The sequence below is a fragment of the Octopus bimaculoides genome, chromosome 16, assembly GCF_046866305.1.
Source record: "Octopus bimaculoides isolate indiv1 chromosome 16, ASM4686630v1, whole genome shotgun sequence".
NCBI classification, from domain to species: Eukaryota; Metazoa; Mollusca; class Cephalopoda; order Octopoda; family Octopodidae; genus Octopus; species Octopus bimaculoides.
The window spans coordinates 16157338-16175275 of record NC_142943.1 but is presented as its reverse complement, the minus strand read 5'-3'; the positions used below and the strand labels follow the sequence as shown (position 1 = coordinate 16175275).

The following is a 17938-nucleotide window of genomic DNA, read 5'->3' as shown; positions in this document are numbered from 1 at the left end:
CTTCGTGTTTCACCTGGTTAACAATACAGGTGACTAGGCTATAGCTGACACTGCCAGATATTTTGAGCATCTCTGCTGTGATTCCTGATGGGCCAGGGGCTTTCCCTGTCTTCATACTCTTAATTGCTTTATCTACCAAGGTACTGTCAACTCGGATAGCTGGTCCCTCTGTTGGGTCGACATTTGGCAGACTCTCTTTCTCCCATTCATTCTCTTTATTGAGCAACCTTTCATAGTGGCGTCTCCAAACCTCTCTCTTTGCAGCCTCGTTTAGTGCAAGCGTACCATCATCCATGTGAACACATTTCTCTCCTACGACATCACGATTCTCACTCACACACTGTCTTGCAGCACGAAATACCTCAAGTCTTTGGTCCTCACGGCACAGAACATTGGCAAATTTTTTCTTATCTGCTTCCACTCTGGTTAAATAAACCTGTCGCCAGCTTCCCTTCTGGCAGTCTGATACAATTCCCTGCTACCACCGTTCTTTCAGTCCTTCCAAGCCTGTTTCTTTTGTCTAATAGCCCTGTCAACAACATTGTTCCACCACCACATTATTTTGGGTTAAGAGGGGACTTTGCACCATCCACAGATCTGATCAGTGGCTCTCAGTAGGTTGTCCCATAGAAACCTCCAGTTGTCTTCTACATCATGTGAAGCTATATCCCCTTCTATTTTGTCAAAGGCTTTGAGTAATAATTCTGTAAATCTCTGTCTATTCGCAGGATCTTTGAGCTGCCAGACCCTTCTCCATGCTGGTCATCTTCTGGGCAACCACTTAGCCCAGATCCTGAAGTCACTAACTACTAGTCTATGTTGTGGGGTACATTCTTCGCCTGGGAAGGCTTTGGCATTTATAAGCAGCCATCTTTCCCTTTTCCTGGCGGGGATGTAGTCAATTTGGCTAGTGTGTCTGCCAGAACGGTAGGTGACTAGGTGACTCGCAGGTTTCCTGAAGTTAGTATTGCAGATCATAAGGTCATTTGCATCACAGAACTCCAGCAGCCTGATTCCCTCCTCATTGCAGGAACCAAAACCATAGCCTCCATGTACGCCATGGAAGCCCCCTGAATGTTGTCCAACATGTCCATTGAAGTCCCCAGCCACATAGAGAAAGTCCCTGTCATTCATCGACGAGGTAGACTGCAAGAGGGTGTCATAAAATCGGTCTTTCTGTCCATCAGGTAACCCGGGCTGAGGGGCATAGGCCAAGATGGTTGCTAACCCATGATGAAGGACTAATCTAAAATTAAGTATTCTATCACGTACTCTGGTTACATATTCATATACTCATACATGTACACAATCACACAAATGAAAAGAAAAAAATGAAAAAATATATATAAAACAATGAAAAATGTTAAGACATATGGAAAGCTTGTGCAGGAACATAGTAAAAAAGCAGATTCTATCTGTGATTCTGGGGAGCCCACAACTGTAACAGGTATTTTGTCATATGTGAACATGATCCCAAAAGTTCAGTTCCTGAATTTAGACATGTAGCAAAGTCCAAGGAACTTTTCCAGATGAGTCATCTTTCTATATCACAACGACCACACTTGCCACTATTGTTGGTATAAGGTTTACACTTGGCCAAGATCTTCCAGTAAATCCAAAAGCTAACACTTTGTTCTATTGAGAACCATATATGACTGGATAATTTGGTAGTTTTTCATTTATCCCAGTGTCTGAAGCTTAAGGTGTAATTGTTGAACCTTGCTTTAAAATTTCCCTCCGTGAAGCCCACATATCTCTTTGACGAAACTGTGTTATTAGCATTCATAGAATTTACAGTGGCTTCATAAATAACAGCCTCAGTCACACAGGCTTGATTTAGTGGGCACAAGTCTTTATCCCTGCAGGACCAACCGGCTTTGTGTTGTTTTTCTGCATTGTGTGCAATTTTGATTTTAAAATTTGGGGTTGAACTCAAATTAATTTTTCGGTTATCCTTATTAAAGAGTTTCCTATGTTTATGATTTATTGGAAAGTGTCTATCTATAAGTGACAAGAAATATTTACCTATATTAAAGGTCACTTTGGAGGAGTAAGAGGGTGTGAACCAGATAATTTTCCAGTGTCTATGTTTCCTTTTCTTTATTTCTAGCATCATAGCAGGTGTGTAAGCTATTTCCTCTTTAAATCCACTACCTTTAAGAGCTTTGTTATATATTGTGGCAGCAATATTAAATATGTCTATATCAGAGGAGAGGCTAGAACTTCTACTAATATTCTCAACTAAATTCTTAAACATTAATAGCCGATGAGAATGCATCATAGCTCTTCGCTCCGGCATTTGAAACTCCAAGTACTATTATGACAACTTACTGATTATCCTAGAAAATACATGTGTGTGTGTGTGTGTGTGTGTGTGTATACATGTATATATATATATATATATATATACAGTGGGGGGGAAATAAATATTCCTACATGTCAAAATTCTTTATTTATTTACTTTCTAATGAACATAAATGGGATATACCAATACTATATTTGCATACACATGCATAAACTAAGAAAATGCAAAATAAACTAATAAATTATAGTAACTAATGAATTTATATACAATTATAAATATTTAGGGGTGAAAAAAGTATTCGTACAGAATAAATTTATGATTTTCTATGCCACAAAATACTGTTAAAATAATTTTTTTTTTACTAGAACTTTCTTGTTTGTTCCAATAATCTTATCAGTAGTCATTTTTAAGTGTCAAAACGCTAGCTTCTTCATTCAGCACTGAGACAACATAAAGTAGTGTCGTGATAATGGCGAAAAGTAAAGAACTCACAAATTCAGTGAAAAACTTAATTATTAAACAGTGGAAAGCAGGTAAAAGTTACAGGAAAATAACAGAGACCATTTGTATTCTATTTTCTGCCATATCTTCATTTATTCAAAGATATAAAAAATTGGGAACTGTTGAAAACAGAATAAGATCCGGTGCACCACGCAAGATTTCCCCTAGATCTTTAAGAAAAATGAAGCAAGGAATTGAAAAAAATGCAATGATCACCAGAAAAGAGTTTCAAGAAGATTTGTTAGCTTCAGGGACTAGTGTTACACTATGAACAATCAGCAATGAACTTCATAGGAATGAACTGAAATCATGCTCTCCTAGAAAAACTCCACTGTTGACTAAAAGGCATAGAGATGCCCGTTTAAAATTGTTTATGAACATAAAGATAAATCTGATACATTCTGGGAAAATGTTCTATGGACAGACAAGTTGAAAATTGAATTGTTTGAACGGAATTTGCGTAGCCATGTTTGGAGAAAAGATGGTACCACCTATTCGCCGAAAAACACAATTCCTACCATAAAGTTTGGAGGTGGCAACATCATGGTGTGGGGGTGTTTCTCTGCAAATGGCACTGGCAATTTACATGTGATAGATGGTAGAATGAATGCAGAGATGTACCAAAATATTTTGAACAATAATTTATGGGACTCTGTAGAAAAGCTCCAGCTTTGTGAAGGGCAGGTTTTACAACAGGATAATGACCCTAAGCACACGGCGAAGTCTACCAAAAAATGGATTATCTTCAAAATATAAAATTATTAGAATGGCCAAATCAGTCACCTGACTTGAACCCCAAATTTTCAATTTGTGGCGTTATTTGAAAATTAAAATTCATTCAAGAGCCCCAACATGCATTCCAGATTTGAAGAAAATTTGTCAAGAATAATAAGAAAAAATTCCCAGTGATAGATGCGAGTCATTGATTAAGAACAATAAGAAGAGATTGGTTGAAGTGGAACTGAAAAATGATTATGCTACAAAGTATTAAATCAGAATTATCTTTCTTCACCCCTAAATATTTATAATTCAATATAAATTCCTTAGTTACTATAATTTATTAGTTTCTTTTGCATATTCTTAGTTTATGCATGTGTATGCAAATATAGTATTGGTATATCCCATTTATGTTCATTAGAAATTAAATAAATAAAGGATTTTGACATATATATGTGTTTTTGTACCTCGTGTTCCGTCTTAGTGTTTCAGGTATGTTATGTTGGTAGTTGTTTCTTCTGTAGTGGGTTTGTTGTTTGCTATGACTGTATGATGGGTTCCTAGAGTATAGGTTTTGTTGGTGTGTTTTAGTTGGGTTCTTAAAATTGAGTGGTGTATTCCTGTAGGTGTTTCGTGGTGCATTTATGTGGCTTGAGTTATATAGATTGTGGTTCCTAAAATAGTGTGGTGTATCTCTGTAGGTGTTTCTTGGTGCATTTATGTAGTATGGGGTATGTTCAAAATGTCTTTTTTGTGAGGGAAGTATGTTCGGTTTTCTTGGTGGTTGTTCACTTATGATAGATTGAGGTTTTATTTTTCTTGCCACCCGAGACACACCAGGATTAATATCCCATTTTGTTTAGCCAAAAGAATATGCACTATAGTATCAGATGCAGACACCCATTATACACGACTCCAGGAACTGAAGACCACACTCATAAATAGAAATTATCCACAGCCCTTAATCGAAAATACGATCCAAAGAGTACTTAAATTAAATACACAAGAACTTAGACAACCAAGACCCAAGAAGGAAGAAAAATTAAAAACCCTGCCTTACATCTCCCACACAACAATGAGGCCTTCAACAATATACTCCACAGCAAAGCTCTGCTCAAAAAAGACCCAAAGATGAACCAAATCCTCAAAACAATCATCAAAACAATCATCAAAAGTAAGAGGCAACCAAAATCAATGAAAAAGAATTTAACCCAGGCCAAATTACACTCAACAATAACCACTAAACCAACAGTAAAAAAATGCGGGAGACCCAACTGTGGGATTTGTGTCAACGTAATAGAAGGATCGGAATACCGATTAGAACAATGCCATAATTTCACAATAAAAACTAATTTTACATGTGCATTGGAGAACTTGATCTACCTAATTACATGCTCTGGATGCAAACGGCAATATATTGGACACACAAAAAACAGCCTACATCAGAGGATGGCGGTGCACAAATCTCAAATTAGGATCCCAGAAAACAGGAAAATACTTCTCAGCCAGCACATCGACGAATGTGCTTACAACAAATTTCCCAAATTCACGTTTCCACTATACAAATTCAAAGACAATGCTAGCCAAAATGAACGCATTAGCAAAGAAATACATTTCATAAGAAAATACCAACCAAGTCTAAATTCTCTAAACTAGCAACACTGAGACTTTCATATATATATATATATACACACACACACACATATATATATATATATATATATATATATATATATATATATATATATATATATATATATATATATATATCTATGTATATATACATATATATATATATATATATATATATATATATATATATATATATACATATATATATATATATATGTATATATATATATAGATCAGGTTATGAAAGTTACAGAGAGGGTCATAGCCCAACTAATTAGGGAGCGAATCAATTTAGATGAGATGCAGTTTGGGTTCGTGCCAGGTAAAAGCACTACTGATGCCTTATTTCTAGTGAGACAGTTGCAGGAGAAATACCTAGCTAAGGATAAACCTCTGTACCTGGCTTTCGTTGACATGGAGAAAGCCTTTGACAGGGTCCCCCGATCCCTTATCTGGTGGTCAATGAGGAAACTTGGGATAGAAGAATGGTTAGTGAGAGCTGTGCGAGCCATGTACAGAGATGCTGCCAGTAAGGTGAGGGTTGGAAATGAGTACAGCAATGAATTCCGGGTAGAGGTAGGGGTCCACCAAGGTTCCGTCCTCAGCCCCCTATTATTTACCATAGTCCTCCAGGCAATCACAGAGGAGTTCAAGACAGGTTGCCCCTGGGAGCTCCTCTATGCTGATGACCTTGCCCTAATTGCGGAGTCACTATCAGAACTAGAGGAGAAGTTTCAGGTGTGGAAGCAAGGTCTAGAATTGAAGGGCCTTAGAGTCAACCTAGCTAAAACCAAAATCCTAATAAGTAGGAAGGTAGATAAAACACAAACCCCTTCAGGTAGATGGCCCTGCTCAGTATGTAGAAAAGGAGTAGGTAGTAACTCTATAAGATGTACCCGGTGCAAGCTATGGACACATAAGAGGTGCAGCAACATCAAAGGCAGGTTAACTAGCAAGTTAGTTTTTGTTTGTGGCAGATGTTCAGGTGCAATAAAGATTGCAAACAAACAGGAAACAACTTCTATCTCATTCCAGGGTGAAAAACTAGAGGTAGTCAATAGCTTCCGCTATCTGGGCGACCAAGTTAGTAGTGGGGGTGGGTGCGCTGAAAGTGTAGCTGCTAGAATAAGAATAGCCTGGGCAAAGTTTAGAGAGCTCTTACCCCTGCTGGCGACAAAGGGACTCTCACTCAGAGTAAAAGGCAGACTGTATGACGCATGCGTACGAACAACCATGCTACATGGCAGTGAAACATGGGCTGTAACTGCTGAGGACATACGTAAGCTCGCAAGGAATGAAGCCAGTATGCTCCGTTGGATGTGTAATGTCAATGTGAATACCCGTCAGAGTGTAAGTATCTTGAGAGAAAAGCTGAACATTAGAAGCATCAGTTGTGGCGTGCAAGAGAGACGATTGTGCTGGTATGGACATGTGGTGAGAATGGAGGAGGATAGCTGCGTGAAAAAGTGCCACACCCTAACAGTTGAGGGAACCCGTGGAAGAGGTAGGCCCAGGAAGACCTGGGCTGAGGTGGTGAGGCAAGACCTTCGTACATTGGGCCTCACCGAGGCGATGACTACGGACCGAGACCTTTGGAAATGTGCTGTGCGTGAGAAGACCCGGCAAGCCAAGTAAGATCGTTGCCAGTGCCCCTGGACTGGTTCTTGTGCGGATGGCACATGAGATGCACCATTTTGAGCGTGGCCGTTGCCAGTACCGCCTGACTGGCTCCTGTAGGATTTTCGAGCGAGATAGTTGCCAGTGCCCCTGGACTGGCTTGTGCGGGTGGCACATAAAAGACACCATTTCGAGCGTGGCCGTTTTCGTGCGGGTGACACGTAAAAGCACCCACTACACTCTCTGAGTGGTTGGCGTTAGGAAGGGCATCCAGCTGTAGAAACTCTGCCAAATCAGACTGGAGCCTGGTGTTGCCATCCGGTTTCACCAGTCCTCAGTCAAATCGTCCAACCCATGCTAGCATGGAAAGCGGACGTTTAAACGATGATGATGATGATGATATATATATATATATATATATGTATATGTATATATATATATATATATATATATATATATATATATATATATATATATATATATATATGTGTGGACTGCAAGTTATTCATAAGAAATAAACAAAGGCGATTGAAGAACCCGATTTCTATTAAAACCACAGGGGAAACAACTTCACCACAACGACTCCTCCGCCTCCGCCTCCCCTCCCCCTCCTCCTCCTCCTCCTACTACTATTGTTATTATCATTACTGCTGCTGGTTATTCGATGGCTACAACCACTCCTAGAAACAAGTCTTGACCACTATTTAATTTACAAAAACAGATAGTAGTAATCTACTGTCACAGCGAGTTGAAATTACCATGCCTTCAGAACAGTACGAAAGAACCACGTGTGCGTGCAAGAAATAACAGTAAACTATGAATGTCATTCTTAATTTTAATTTCAATTTTATTTTATTAATAGCCCTCTTCTCTTCTCATATTTTATACTCATTTTTGATAAGGTTTTTCAAAAAAACCGAAACATGTAATGTAAATTAATTAAAATACCCAAAAAGATTTTTTTAACAGTGGCATTTTTATTTTCATTTATCTTTAATATCTACTTACTCGTGTGGTACATTTACAAATCTTTTCAAATATATATATATATATATGTATGTATGAGTGAGGAAAGAAGGCCATGAATGAACCATCTTTTTGCTGATGTTACATATATATATATATATACATATATTAATAGTAATGATATGACAACAAAAGAATGAATGAGACCTCGATATTATGTAAACAGCGGAATTGATCTGTAATATATGTGACAATTATTTGGTTGCCATAATAAAACTCTGAGTTTCGGATGTTGGGGCGGAAATCTGCTCTGGCATCTCGTCAGTTATTAAGACAAACAAAAAATGCTATGAAAATGACCGTTAAACAAAGGGAAATTACTATGTAAATCATCATTATTAAGACAAACAAAGGAGCTATTAGAATGACTGTTAAATAAAGGGAAAAAAGCCAAAGGGGAGAAAGTAAAGAAGTAAAAAACGCTCATAGAATTCACATATGCACGCATGTACATTCATACACATGCGCACACACATACCTACGTACATGTGCCTATATGCATATGCTCACTCACACTCGCCTGAAACACATAGATGCACATCCACACACATACCTAAATGTGCACATATATATGCAACCATACACATGTACACATATACATATCTGCACACATGCACACACATACACGTGCACATACCCATACGTGCACAATTATATTCATATATACATCTAAAATACATGCTATATATGCATATGCTCACTCACACTCGCGGGAAACACATGCATGTACACCCACATATATATGCAGCTATACACATGTACACATATACATACCTGCACATATGCACACACACACACACATATATATACCCATACGCACACAAAAATGTTCATATACACATCTATATACACACATTCACAAGAAAAATGCAGAGTGAATGGTGATATACAGAAAAAATATGTAAAAAGCAATAAAAATATGTAAAAATATATATAAAAATATGTAAAAATATATATAAAAAATATATAGAGATAAAATGCTTGTATGTGGACACAATATAAAAAGCAGGTTCTATCTGTGATCTTCGGGGAACCAAAAACGTAACAAATATTTAGCCATATGTGGAGATGATCCAAAAAGTTCAGTTCTTGAATTTAGACATGTAGCGGGGGCTAAGCTGCTTTTCCAGATGAGCCATCTTTCCATATCACAAAGACCACACTTTGTATATTTGCCACCTAAATGTAGCAAATATACTTCACAATGTCGTGCAGCTACTGTTTATACCTCGCTCAGAGATTTATTATTGCTTTGTTTCCACTTTTTTGAGATCAGTGACTTTTCGTCACTGGAAAAAGTATATATATATTTGCATTGAGAATCATTTCCCATCACCAACCGGTGGTTGTTGCATGCTGATGACAGGTCAATACCCAGAAACTCAGGTCCGTGTGTATCACGTCAGGCTGGAAATGGGAACGATGACTTCTCTTTGCAAATACTGATAGGGCACAGATATTGAGTCAATAACCAGCTGGAGGAGATGTCTTCCTGGGGCTACAAGCTACAGTAGCATCAATCCTTAAGGGTTAGCCACATTTAGATAGCAAATATACTTCACGATGTCATGCAGCTACTGTTTATACCTCGCTCAGAGATTTATTATTGCTTATATATTGATACGGACGCCAATAAACAAACAAAATAACGTTATGTCCCTATCTCCCGAGCTGGGTTTGAAACCGTATTCTGGTTGTTGAGGCCAATGGTATTGCTTTGTCCTGTCAACAAGCACAGCTATTTTTAGCGTAGGTGTGATCGATGACTCTTTCCAGTCACCAAAAGTTCAGAAAAACAAGTGAGGAATTGTACTGAACTGACCCAGCTTTGGAGGGAGTAAGGTAGCACTATTGAGCTACGGTATTTGTGATAAATACGACAGCGAGTTGGCCAGAGGCAGTTGGTGTACAGAGTTGGCGCGAGGCGGTTGGCCAGAGCAGTTGGCCAGGGAGTTGGATGAAGAACGTCAGCCAGTGAAGATGTACAGCAGTTGATGTGAAGGCCAGTGGAGCCAGTGAAGATGAACAGAGAGACTGACAGAGAGAGGCTGAGAGAGAGAGCCTATGGTCAGCAGATAGGGACTGAAGCAATGAGAGAGAGGGACAGAGAAATGGAACTGTTGTAGCAGCCAAGAGATTGTAGTAGTCAGTTGGTCACTTCTTGTGGATTGTAGTTGGAGCTTTGAAGGAAAGAAAATTCTTGCGGTAAAGGTTTGTGTAAATATTCTTTAAAGAGAGAACTTTGTTACATGTTTAAAAAGAAAAAGAGATTTTGTTAACTGGTAGAAAAGAAAAGAACTTTGATGGGACATGTTGTTAATGGAAAAGAAAAACAACGAAGTGAAAGAACTTTTAATTCAACTTGATATATGAACTCTTGATTGTAAGCTTGTGATTATGCAATGTTCTGAAACCTTTGTTAAATGTTATTTGAATTGTAATGCAATGTTTTATTTTGTATTGATGATGTAAAGAAAGAAAAAGTTAGTTCCACTACGCAACGTATGGTCTCCGTGTTATTTCTTCCTCCTTTTGCCTGTTGTCTTCGTTACGTGCTCCGGCTGGGCTTAGTCGTGGCGAACATCCCGACTCACTGAGCATCGACGTTCGCGCGCGAGTTTTCTCTTCGTCGAGGTACTTCGCGTGCGGGTGTTCGTAACAATATATATGAATATATATATCTATGTATATACGCATGTGGATATGTATGTATTTATATAAATATATGTACGTATATATATATGCATATATATATGTGTGTGTGTGTGTATGTATATATATGTTTATATATATATATATATATATATGTATATATATATATATATATATATATATATATATATATATATATATATATATATAGGTATGTTTATGTGTGTATATGTATATATATATATGTCATCATCATGTTCATCATCATTTAATGTCCGTTTTCCATGCTGGCATGGGTTGGACGGTTTAACAGAGGTCTGGAAAGCCAGCAGCTACATGAGGCTCCAATCTGATCTGGCAATGTTTCTACAGCTGGATGCCCTTCCTAACGCCCATCACTGAGAGTTTAGTGGGTGCTTTTTACATGCCACCAGCACAGGAGCCAGTCAAGTGGGCCTGGCATCGATCATGTTCCGATAGTGCATTTTGCGTGCCATGAGCATGGAGGCCAGTAAGGCTGATCTGGCATCAACCATGTTCGGATGATGCTTTTTATGTGCCACCAGCACAGGTGCCAGTGTGGAGTTACTGGCATCAGCCACATTCGGTTGGTGCTTTTTATGTGCCACCAGCACAGGGAGAAGGAACTGGCTACAGCTACAGTATTGGTTTTACTTGACTCAACAGGTCTTCTCACGTATATGGGGTATTCTTAACAGGGCCGGACATGCGTGGCTGCGATCTCACTTTAGTTGCCAGGTCTTTTCAATCACAGCATGTCTCCAATGATCCCGGTCTCCTGTCATTGCCTCTGTGAGGCCCAATGTTCGAAGGTCATGCTTCACCACCTCGTCCCATGTCTTCCTGGGTCTACCTCTTCCACAGGTTCTTTCTACAGTTAGGGCGTGGTATTTCCTCACACAGCTGTTTTCATTCATACCTAACACATGACCATACCAGTGCAGTTGCCTCTCTTGCACACCACATTTGATGATTCTTATGCCCAACTTTTCTCTCAGGGCACTTACACTCTGTCGTGTATGCACACTGACATTACACATCCAGCGGATCATACTAGCTTCACTTCCTTCAAAACTACACATGTCCTCAGCATTCATGGCCCATGTTTCACTGCTGTGTAGCATGGCAGTTCGCACACATGCCTCATATAGTCTACCTTTCACCATGAGTGAGAGGCCCTTAGTAGCCAGCAGAGGTAAGAGCTACCTGAACTTTGCCCAGGCTATTCTTACTCTAGTCACTGCACTCTCAGAGCAACCACACCCACTACAGACTTGGTTGCCTAGGTAGCGGAAGCTATCAACTACTTCTAGTTTCTCCCCCTGGCATGTGATGGATTTTGTTTTCTATACATCTTCAATGTTTATTGCCCCAGTGCATCTGTCACACACAAAAACTATTTTCCCACTTAGCCTTCCTTTGATATTGCTGCACCTTTTATGCATCCATAGCTTACACGAGGTACATCATATGGAGTTTCTAGCCACACATTTTCTGCAGATAGAACAAGGCCACCTAGCTGAAGGGGATTGTGATTTGACTGCCTTCCTACTTACTAGACTGGTTTTTGCTAAGGTCCTTCGATTCTAGACCTTGCTTCCACACCCTAAACTTCGTCTCTAGTTCTCAGCTATTAAAGCAAGGTCATCAGCATAAAGGAGCTCCCAGGAGCAACCTGTCCTGAATTCCTCTGTTATTGCCTGGAGGACTATAATGAATAAGAGGGGGCTGAGGATTGATCCTTGGTGAACCCCTACTATTACCCGGCATTCTTCACTATACTCATTGCCAACCCTCACCTTACTGACAGCATCCCAGTGCAGTGTTTGTACAGTTCTTGCCAACATTTGTCTATCCCCAGTTTCTGCATTGACCACCAGATAAGGGTTTGAAGGACCCTAGCAAAGGCTTTATCCATGTAAGCAAAAGCCAAGTACAGAAGTTTATTTGGAACTAAATACTTCTCAAACAGTTGGAGAAGTATTCTCCAACTGTTATTTTCCTAGTAAAGTAACTAGACCATATCCCACTTCTCCATATATTTTAAGCATCTCATCAGTGATTGTTGTTGGGCTGGGGGTTTCCTGTCTTTATATTCATAATTGCTTTATCTACCAAGCTACTGTTGATTTGGATAGCCAGTTCCTCTGTTGGGTCCACATTAGGCAGACTCTCCTTCTCCCATGCGTTCTGTATATTTAGCAGCCTTTCATAGTGGCACTTCCAAACCTCTTTGCAGAATCACTAAGTGCAAGTGAACCATCATCTATGCAAGCACACTTCTCTCCTACATTACAATTTTCTCAAACACATTCTTGCAACCTAAAACACCTCAAGCCTCTGGTTCTCATGCTGAAAAACATTGGCAAACTTCTCCCTTTTACCATCTCATCCAGCTAAATATGCCTATGTTCTAGCTTCCCTTCTAGCTACCTGGTATAGGCTTCTGCTGCTACTACTCTTCCAGTCCTTCAAAGCCTGTTTCTTTGCTCTAATGGCCCTGTCCACTACATTGTTCCACCATTATGTCCCCTTAGATCTGCTTGGGACTTTGTACCAGCAACAAATTTGGTCAGTGGACTTCATTAAGTTGTCCCACAGGAACCTCCAGTTGCTTTCATTGCCTATTCAGAAGATCCTTAAGCTTCCAGATCTTTCTTTTTCAGACTGGTTTGTTTCTTGGCATCCTTCTAGCCCAAAGTCTGAAGTCACTAACAACTAACCTATGAGACGGAATGCACCATTCTCCTGGAGAGGTCTTTGCAGTTATAAGCAGCTACTTTTCCTATTTTCTAGTAAGAATGTAGTCAATATGGCTTGTGTGACCACCAGATTGATAGGTGAACAGGTGACTGGCCAGTTTCCTGAAATTAGTGTTACAGATCATAAGGTCATTTTCATCCCAGAACTCCAGTGATAGTTGTTTTTCAGCCATTCTAAGTTAACTGGTTGCCACCTTTGGCCTGTAGGCCCAAAATATATCACTGTATCTCCATGAATTAAATATTTAATGCTGTACTCACCTGATGTCCTGGACCTCGCAAAGAAATTGATGTGATAGAGCCATTAAGTTTTACACAGTTTCTGCATGTGGAAATATCAAATAATAATGATGATGCTGATAATAATAATAATAATAATAATAATAATAATAATAATAATAATAATAATAACAACAACAATAATAATGACAACGATGATGATAATCCTTTCTACAATAGGCACGAAGCCTGAAATTGTCGATTACATCAATGTTGTAGTGAAAATGGTACACCCTTTCCCATGTGACAAAGTGGTATGACACAGCCATTATAAAGTCAGACAGTAAGTCGTTGTAGAAGGTCAGTAGTAGTAAAGTTGTTCTATGAGTTCTCAGAGTCAGTGCCAGTTACGTGATATATACGAATTCAAGTTACCATCAAGGTAGACATTTCAAAGTCATTGTCTTGCAGAGCTATCAGCGATACCACAATAGACAAGTCAAAGATAATAAGATGCAGAATACCACCACAACATATTAGTGGCAACAAGAATATTACAGTGCTAACAATAACATTCAAGTGGGTGAGTATCCATATTATAAGAGTGGCAATGAGGATAGAAAGAATTCATGCAGACGACATTGAAAAAAGCATTTTTTTCATGAGAAAATAAACAATTCACACAGATGATGTTAAAAAATTCTATGTAGGATGTTTAGTGAAAAAACATTGTTGTTCAACACACTTTGGAAATGTTTGAACACTGAGAAAAGCTATGACAAAATCTTTACTACATATGCGGGTAGAGTGAACAGAGAGTGCAAGAGATTTAAACTGGATAATCTAACTGCAGACTTGTTCGAGCACTTGATTTTTGCTCAGGGACTTACTGCTAAAAAGGACATGAAAGTCAGAATGAAAATTCTTGCAAAACTGGAAATGAACCAGAATATAACTCTCCAGAAATTGTCAGAAGACTGTGACAGGATATTAAAAGTAAGACGACGACACAGAAGAAATCCAATGAAGAAATTGCTTACAGATAAAACCAGTGCGAAAAAGTCAGAAGATGGATAAAGTGTTTCACAAAAACATAATATATATCAGGAGATAAAACCATGTATGGCATGTGGTGGTAGGCACCTGAGAAAAGAGTGTCCATTCAAAAAAGCAAAGTGTTTTCATTGTGGGAACGCAGCACACATTAAATCGCATTGCAGAAATAAGATGATGAAAAAATAAATAGTTTGTCATCAGAGAAAAAAGTATCAGAGAAAAAAGTATCAGAGAAAAAAATAAGCAGAAAATTCATCAAGGTGAGAATCAAAACCTCTAGTGTCAAAATGCAATTAGACATGGGTAGTGACATCACTATCATAAATGAAGAAACATGGCAACAAATCAGTAAGCTGAAATTTATTTAAATCAAATAAAGTAGCATATGGTGTTACAGGAAAGAAATTATATTTCATTGGCAAATGTATTTGCAATGTAACTTTTCAAGGTGAAATGAAAAGGACAATCATTTATGTGTTGAAAAAATCCATAAACCTATTTGGCACAGAATGCATGGAGTTATTTAAAATATGGGATACCCCCATTAGTGTTCTCTGTGGAAATGAAGTCGAACAACAGAGACAAAAAATTGAAAAATTGTTTCCAAATGTTTTTAGGAAGGATTAGGTTGTTGCACTAAAAGCAAGGATCATGGTAAAAGAACAGGCATCACCTATTTTTAGGCTCAAACAGAACATGCCATTTGCAATGTTGGGCCAGGTCAGTAAAGATCTAGGAAGCCTAGGAAGTCTAGCTATAATTGAAAAAGTCAACCATTCAGACTAAGCAGTTTATGTAAAGAAAAAAAATAAACTAAGAGTGTATGCGGACTTTTCAACTGGATTAAATGACTGTTTTCTCAAAGATAACTATCCATTACCAAGCCCAGAAGTGTTCTCAAAACTAAATTGAGGGAAAATTTTCTTGAAGTTAGACCTCTCAGAGGCCTGTCTACAGATACAGGGAGAGGAAGATTATGCACACCTTTTAACAATCAACACACACCGTGGATTGTATAAATTCAAGCAGCTACCTTTTGGAGCAAAAGTGGCACCTGCTGTGTTCTTATAAGTGATGAACACAATATTAAATGATTGCAACTTCACCATCACTTATCTCAATGATATTTTGATAAAGAGCAAGTCAGTGGAGCAATACTTCAAACATATTAAAAAATAAATGAATGTGGGTTTAGACTAACAGAGGAAAAGTGTGAATTTTTGATGAAAAAAAATCAAATATTTGGGTCAAGTAATTAACGAAAGGGAAAAAGACCAGACCCATCAAGGGTGATGGCAATATAGAATATACCTCCCCCAATGAATATCAAATTGTAACAAGCAGTTTTAGGATTGGCAAACTACTATCAAGTGTTTATCCCAAACATACACCACACAAGAGATCCACTAAATGAGCTGTTAAAAAAGGATGTCAAATGGTTTTGGTCAGAAAAATGCCAGAAGGCATTTGAGGAACTAAAAAGCATGTTAACTTCAGATTTGTCACTTACTTCAATCCAAAGTTGGAAACAATACTGGCAACAAATGCTAGTGAGTATGAGGTAGGTGCCGTACTCCTACATAAATGTGAATATGGCAGCCAAAAGGCCATAGCTCATGCATCAAGGAAGTTATTGCCAGCAAAAAGAAATTATAGCCAAATTGAAAAAGAGGCATTGGCAATTCTATTTGGCATAAAAAAGTTCCACAGGTGTATACACGGTAGACAGTTTTGATTACAAACAGACCATCGCCAGTTGCTAACAATTTATGGATCCAAGAAAGGAATCCCAGTACATACAGCAAACAAGTTGCAATGATGGGACACCATACTACTAAACTACAAGTTTTCTATGGAATATTTACCTTCATAAAAGCTAGGACATGCTGACAGCCTATCCAGGTTAATACCCAGAAATGGTGAACCATTGAAGGTCACAGTAACAGCAGCCCTAAGTGCTGAGTGGGGAATTAAACACATAATGTGGAACATTGTATGAAAGTTACCAATAACTCTGGAAGAGATAAGCAATGCATGTCAAAAGACAAGTTCATTAATGAAACAAAAATAATTTTGTGGTCAGCCAATGTAAACAAAGAAAGGTTCGGTAAGAAAAAACGAACAAGATGTAAACATATATTCAACATTCAATGGCGTACGACGTATGGTCAAAAGGTAGTGATACTTGAGACTCTACAAAAAAGAATGTTGTGAATGGAACATAATTTGTGTCCAGTAAATTTAGAAAATTCTGCATAATGTTCATGGTAGAACATAAAATGATAGCACCTTACCATCCCAGTTCAAATAGACAGACAGGCAGAGTGTTTTGTGGACACTTTTTTAAAAGAGTTGTAGTTCACTATAGTGCACCCATCATGAGATGGACACAAGTGGAGATTGACCAGCTCAATCGCACTACCCAAAAGACAATGACAATGCACGGTGCCATCCACCCTAAAGCAAATGTACACAGGCTCTACATGAATAGAGGTAAGGGTGGACGTGGGCTGATTAGCGTATGGGAGTGCATCAACAGTGAAAGAAGAAACATGGCAGATTATTTGGTAAACAGCAAACAAGACCTGCTGTTTATGCAGAAGGATATACCAAAAATGAACTTGAGAGTGCTAATGAATTCCAATCAGGGATAGCCAACGTGAGAGAAGAAACTCTACTCCGAATGGAATCACATGGTCAGTTCCACTGTGAAACAAACAACTTAAAGACCAGGAAGCATCATGGAGGTGGCTCAGCAAGGGTGACCTAAAAAAAGAATACTGAAAGCCTAATCATTGAATACCAACTCAGTGAAGAAGAATATATACCACACAAGTGCATCGGACCTCTGCAGAATGTGTGGGAAGAGGGTTGAAAGTGTGACTCACATTGTTAGTGCTTGTCAAAGTCTTGCACAAAAAGAGTACAAATGTAGACATGACAAAGTAGCCCAAAACCTCCACTGGCTACTATGCCATAAGTATGGATATGAGGTCATAGGTGCTTGGTACCAACATACACTGGAAAAGGTAATGGACGAAAAGGAGAAGGCAAAAATCCTCTGGGACTCTGATTTCGAGACAGACAAAGTGTTAGAGAACTGAAGGCTCCTTTAGGAGGAACAAACAAGAGTGCCTAATAATCGACTTAGCAGTGCCAGATGAACAAATCATCCTGAAAGAAAGGGAAGAGGTTGATAAGTATGGAGACCTGACAATTGGGATCGCTAAGATGTGGCAGCTACGAGAGTTGAACATAAAGGTTATCCCTATTGTCATTGGAGCATTGGGTCCAATACCACCCAATCTGAAAAAAACATCTGAAAACCTTAGAAATACCCAACAATCTAGACGTATTGCAAAAATCGACATTACTTGGAACTGCACATATATTGCGTAAAGTACTGACTGTCTGAGGTCCTTGTTGTGAC

The 17938-nt window shown here is 38.6% G+C and overlaps 1 protein-coding gene across 1 annotated transcript in view; it reads right to left on the bottom strand.

Moving 5' to 3' along the window:
• The window catches only part of LOC106871634 (cilia- and flagella-associated protein 52), a 159344-nt gene that overhangs the window by 17093 nt on the left and 124313 nt on the right, over positions 1–17938 (bottom strand). Inside the window, exon 7 of the mRNA XM_014918209.3 lies at positions 13495–13555. Within this exon, the coding sequence (XP_014773695.2) occupies positions 13495–13555 (61 nt within the window). The remainder of the gene's footprint in view (positions 1–13494; positions 13556–17938) is intronic.